Below are 6734 nucleotides of genomic sequence, written 5' to 3' on the forward strand. Positions count from 1 at the left end.
TGAGTGGCATTTGAACAGCCTCAGACTAATACTTTTTAGTTATCTTCAAAAAACGTCAGGGGGGTTCCTGGGACCCCTCCGCCCTACCCCCAACCGGAATAGGGTTTACAAACAAAATATTTAAAAACGAACAAAATTATTAGTAAACAAAGATACGAACGATACGAACTATATAAAAACTAATTAAAAAAACGAACGCGCTGCACATCTATTATAATCTCAACCAATTCTAAGTATCTCTTTTTGACTTAATATCTAAAATGATTAGGGAAGATGGAAGGAGTAACTATGCCTGGGATTTGGCTAAATTAAACATTAACATGATGACATACACATATCCAGGAGACAAGTAGGATCCTTTTAAAATTTAAAAATTTACTTTAAACAAACAAATAAAATCTAAATGCAGGTGGGCCCAACAATTGAAAAACTTTTTCAATCGGTGGTCACAATTCACTATTCACTAAAGAATTAGTCGGGTAAAGAAAAAAAATTAGGCATATATACATAGTATGCCTGCAAAGTCGGCCTAAATATGTATGTAACATGAGAATAAGTCAAAAGAATTGAATAGTCTCAACGCAATAATTTTGGTATTTCGCCCGATTACCTTAGTTAGTGTGACTGTTAACTGTTTATTTTTTACAACTGTTTAATGAGCAACGATGCTGTTATTCATTTTTCAATCTGAAATCTGACAGTTTTCAGCTGTTATTCTGTTGCAATAAGATAAATTACAATTGGAAATTATCAATTTTTAAATAAATGTAGAAAAGCATGAATAACCCTAATGACGATGGTTGAATATGAGTACAGTTGTAAATCAGATAGCCCTGTAAAATGTTGAAATTGTATCGACAGTCCGTTTAAAGTTTAATTATAATCAGCTAATTTAAATTTTATAAATAAAGGCTATCCATCTTTTTATGTACATTTTTTTAAGATTGAAAGATTTTGCAGTTTTTGGAGAAAAAGTGTATCTACCGATGAATGGAAAAGTTATCACTGCTGTGAAAAAGGTAAAAAAAAACAAGGTTGAAAAAAAAAAATTTACGACAAAGTTTACGAAAGTTATTTTTTTTCAATTTTTAAAGTATCCTTTTCTTTTTTGTGTTTGTTAGTGGTTGTAACATATGTAAATGTATCTGCAAACTCTTCTTACTTAATGTTTGTTTAAAGGAAATAGACAATCCTCCTGATCTCAGTGCAGCTGTTGATCTTATGGATCATGATTCTGGAGATGGAATTGATCTTCAGGTAGTTTTGATTTACAGGTAGTAAAGATCTGCAGAAAGAATTGCACTAAAGGTGGGAATGATCTGGAATTGATCTTGAGGGAAAATTTATATTTACGGAGAATTGCTCGTTAGCTAGCATTGACCTTAAGGTAGAATCGATTTTCAGTTGGGATTGATCTTTAGATAATATTCATCTTCAGTTAGAATTGATCGGCAGGTAGGATTGATCATAAGGTAGGATTGATTTACAGGTGGATTGATCTTCAGGTAGAATTGGTCTTCATGAAGAATTGATATGCAGGAGAGAATGATCTCCAGGTAGAATAGATCTTCAGGTAGATTTGATCTTCAGGTAGATTTGATCTTCAGGTAGAATTGATCTTAAGATTGATTAGAATTGACCGATTAATGGATTTTTTAAAATTTTATTTACGGTTGTAGGCGATTATATCAATATAATGAAAACAACTTTTTTTATTTAATTTCTAGTTTTTTTTAAATTACAAGATAATAAAGAGAACTTTTGTTAATTGACAACTAGCTCTTTGTTACCATGTTTAGTGTATCCATGATGTTAAAAAGCTTGAAATAAATAAAAATTCAAATCGAACGTCGTCCTCATTTTATTGATATAATCGCCTACCACCGTAGCATAATTTAATTTCCTTGTTAACCTACATTCTAAGTTTGTTAACCTACATTCTAAGTTTGCTCAATGTTATTTCAATAATGTTTTATTTCAGGAAAAACCTCAAAATATGATTGAGGTTGAAATTGGTGGAGAGGGTTCTTCTGCCATGCTTAGACTTCTTCATCTTCAACAAGATTCAATACCAGATACCATACAGGTTAAACCACTGTGGGTTTTATACCAGATACCATACAGGTTAAACCACTGTGGGTTGAATACCAGATACCATACAGGTTAAACCACTGTGTTGAATACCAGACACCATACAGGTTAGACCACTGTGGGTTTTATACCAGATACCATATAGGTTAAACCACTGTGGGTTTTATACCAGATACCATACAGGTTAAACCACTGTGGGTTGAATACCAGATACTATACAGGTTAAACCACTGTGGGTTGAATACCGGATACCATACAGGTTAAACCACTGTGGGTTGAAAACCAGATACCATACAGGTTAAACCACTGTGGGCTGAATACCGGATACTGTTGAGGTTAAACCACTGAGTGTTGAATACCAGATTCTATTCAGGTTTAACCACTGTGGAATGACTACCAGATACTATTGAGGTTAAACCACTGAGGGTTGAATACCAGATACTATTCAGGTTAAACCACTGTGGGTTGAATACCGGATAATATTCAGGTTAAACCACTGTGGATTGAATACCAGATACCATTCAGGTTAAACCACTGTGGGCTGAATACCAGACATTGTTGAGGTTAAACCACTGAGTGTTGAATACCAGATACTTTCCAGGTTAAACCGTGGTTGAATACCAGATACGATTCAGGTTAAACCGCTGTGGGTTGAATACTAGATACGATTCAGGTTAAACCACTGTGGGTTGAATACCAGATACTATTCAGGATAAATCACTGTGGGTTAAAAACTGAACACTATTGAGGTTAAACCACTGTGGGTAATACCAAACACTGATTAAACTACTGTGGGTTAAATACGATAAACCAAACAGATTAACAGCGTAAGTAATGCAAAAGATATTTTCTGAATTGTATAGTATTATTTTTTCAATTACATTTTAACTGCAGTTTTTTGAAGGTTGTGCCTGGTCATTAAAAATATAATTTAAAAAAACAAATTAATATTTCAAGGTAGGGAAAAACTACCTTGCTGGAACTCTATTGGGTTTAGCTGGGAACTCTGGGACAACATACACCCCTCATCTTCATCTTGTATTCGGTTTCTGGGATAATAGTTCCAGGTACAGAATAAACATACACCCCTTATATCCCGTATTCTGGGATAATAGGTCCAGGTAGAATACACCATACACCCCTTATATCCTGGATTCTGGGATAATAGGTCTAGGAAGAATACAGCATACACCCCGTATGCTGTATTCTGTTGTATTCTACCTGGACAACATACACCCCTTATCTTGTATTCTGGGATAATTATAGGTCCAGGTAGAATACAACATAAACCTCTTATCCTGTATTCTCGGATAATATGTCCAGGTAGAATACAGAATACACCTCTTATCTTGTATTCTGGGATAATAGGTCCATGTAGAATACAACATACACCCCTCATCCTGTATTCTGGGATAATATGTCCAGGTAGAATACAACATACACCCCGTATGCTGTATTCTGGGATAATAGGTCCAGGTAGAATACAACATACACCCCTCATCCTGTATTCTGGGATAATAGATCCAGGTAGAATACAACATACACCCCTCATCCTGTATTCTGGGATAATAGGTCTAGGTAGAATACAACATACACCCCTTATCTTGTATTCTGGGATAATAGGTCCAGGTAGAATACAGCATATACCTCTTATCCTGTATTCTGGGATATGATGTCCAGGTAGAATACAGCATACACCCCTTATCTTGTATTCTGGGATAATATATCCAGGTAGAATACAGCATACACCCCTCATCCTGTATTCTGTGATAAAAGGTACAGGTAGAATACAATATACCCCCTTATCCTGTATTCTGGAATAATAGGTCCAGGTAGAATACAACATACACCCCTTATCCTGTATTCTGGGATAATAGGTCCAGGTAGAATACGGCATATACCCCTTATCCTGTATTCTGGGATAATTTGTCCAGCTAGAATACAGCATACACCCCTTTCCTGTATTCTGGGATAATAGGTCCAGGTAGAATACAGCATATACCCCTTATCCTGTATTCTGGGATAATATGTCCAGGTAGAATACAACATACACCCCTTATCCTGTATTCTGGGATAATATGTCCAGGTAGAATACAACATACACCCCTTATCCTGTATTCTGGGATAATATGTCCAGGTAGAATACAACATACACCCCTTATCTTGTATTCTGGGATAATAGGTCCAGGTAGAATACAGCATACACCCCTAATCTTGTATTCTGGGATAATAGGTCTATGTAGAATACAACATTCACCCCTCGTCCTAATCTTGTATTTAGGAATAATAGTTCTAGGTAGAATACAACATACACCCCTCAGCTTGTATTCTGGGATAATAGGTCTAGGTAGAATACAACTTACAGGCCCCTTATACTGTATTCTCGGATAAAAGGTCTAGGTAGAATACATCATACACTCATCATCTTGTATTCTCGGATGATAGGTCTAGGTAGAATACATCTTGTGTTCTGGAATAATAAGTCCAGGTTCATCATACACTCCTCATCTTGTATTCTCGGATAATAGGTCTCGGTAGAATACATCTTGTGTTCTGGAATAATAGGTCCAGGTAGAATACATCATACACTGCTCATCTTGTATTCTCGGATAATAGGTCTCGGTAGAATACATCTTGTGTTCTGGAATAATAGGTCCAGGTAGAATACATCTTGTATTCTGGGATAATAGGTCCAGCTATTACAACGCACTCAACATAATTGTGGCTATAATGTTATATAAAGTGATTTTGTAAATTTTAAATAAATAATTAATACAGAACTTTTTTCAGATTTTGGTCTTTACCAATTGAATTTGAATCCGTCGAACACAGAATACTTCTTCCCTATCCTTCAGGGTAAATATCAAAATGCATTTATAAATCAAATATTAAGAATATTATATAATATGGCAAACCCTTTTAAACTAGCTGTAAAATATAGGCAGATATGACAGTAAAGCAATCTTATGTCTATTTGATGTTTGTAACAAAGAAAATCATTTTCAAGTACATACAATCAAAACAAGTTCATTGAACAATAAACTATGAACACTTTATTTTCGTTGCAACGCAAAGCTCGATTCACAACGATACCATTAAAAGCTTTGTCTGATCAAGTATGAATTATATATCAATGTTTCTAATTTCAAAAAACTGATTTTGGGTTCTTTACAGAAATAACTATTGCAGGACAACATATTAGAAATTATGAGAATTAAACCCAGAAAAAACGTCAATGTCTTCTTCTTTGGATCAGATAAAGGTTTCAAGGGTAACGTTGTGAATCATGCATTGCCCTCTTTGCATTAAGGATCATTTGAAATTACGCATATTGTCCGTAAATCTTCCAATTTACACATATTGGAGACATGGAAGAAATATGAAATAATTAATGTGTCACAGCCACGGAGAGAAAGAATCTGTTAAGATCTTATAATTGATTCATTGGCGTTGAAAGAGTTAGATGGAAATTACGAAACTGTATTGAACGGTAAAGCCGGATTTTATTTAGGACTGGGTAATGTTCCGCAAACGTTAATTATTGCATGAAAATTACAGAAAATAAGGCAGAAGTCTTACGCGTTTTGTTGTAATTAAAAGAAAAAAAAGAAGGCAACATTTAAATAATGAAATATGAATATATAATGTATTTATATGTAAATTAGCTATAGCTAAAGCGGACAAACCGGCTGTACTTTTTGAGGAAATCCACGGGTACCCGGGGGGGTAACATTGACTAAAAAAATTAGATTTGTTCTTCCAAATTCGAAATTTGTTATCAAATATTTCTATAATTCCCCGGGCAACGCCGCGGGCACTTCACACAGCTAGTCTATATAATAAAGCTCTTCGCTCTTTTCTTAAATTCCATGGGCCGAACACGGGGGGGAACTTGATCTAGTTAATATTAAACCAGTTCCATGGTGGTCCTAACTCCTAATATGTAAAATTTGCGCCCATATCCCCCCCCCATCCCTCCACCTTACATCTATTCACTTTGGTTTAGATATGAGTACAGCAATTATCATCAACATGAGTTCCTCTACCCTAAGCTGGGATATTGTATCAAATCAGCTTAACGAAAAGAAGAAGAAACCTCAAGAGAAATTACATAACTGTTTAAAGTGCAACAATAACAATTTATGTTTGAAATGTTTGCTTTAAGATAGAATATAATTAAACAAAATAAGAAAAACATGTTTTACACATGATACACTTTTATATCACAAAACTTATAATTTATTTTCTAAAATGAGGTCAAATCAATGAGGATATAGTATATAGAGTGATGATGTACCCAAATCCTTCACATAATTGTACAGGCCATGTACTCACCTCCAAAGGTCAATCTGTATATCACTGTACTCGTGGGTGATTTCTGAAAATATTTAAATGGAGAATTTGTTTTCCATGTAAATATTAAAATCCACTACTCCGTGTGCAGGATTTCATTTTCACAGGAAGACTTACATTCACAGTCTTTTACAGAGCAATATTTCACCTTTAAAACTCGGTGATGGTGATGGACCAAACCTCTGTAGAGTAAAAAAGTAGATGTTAGTTCCACTTTTATTGAAAATATATTTTGGTCTACCTGGGTTGACCCTCGTCAGTTATATAATAACCGTCAAAATCGATAAAAA

General features: G+C 34.7%; 1 protein-coding gene across 1 annotated transcript; it reads left to right on the plus strand.

Annotated features, from left to right (window-relative positions):
* Positions 1–245: 245 nt before the first annotated feature.
* On the plus strand, positions 246–6295 carry LOC111715875 (uncharacterized). Its single transcript, XM_023491273.1, has 7 exons — positions 246–349; positions 944–1019; positions 1180–1257; positions 1982–2086; positions 3049–3158; positions 4882–4947; positions 6098–6295. The coding sequence occupies exons 1-7, from the start codon at positions 261–263 to the stop codon at positions 6168–6170; spliced, it is 597 nt and encodes a 198-aa protein (XP_023347041.1). The 5' UTR covers positions 246–260; the 3' UTR covers positions 6171–6295.
* The last annotated feature ends 439 nt before the right edge of the window (positions 6296–6734 follow it).

The sequence above is a fragment of the Eurytemora carolleeae genome, unplaced genomic scaffold (assembly GCF_000591075.1).
Source record: "Eurytemora carolleeae unplaced genomic scaffold, Eaff_2.0 scaffold1890, whole genome shotgun sequence".
Classification (NCBI taxonomy): domain Eukaryota; kingdom Metazoa; phylum Arthropoda; class Copepoda; order Calanoida; family Temoridae; genus Eurytemora; species Eurytemora carolleeae.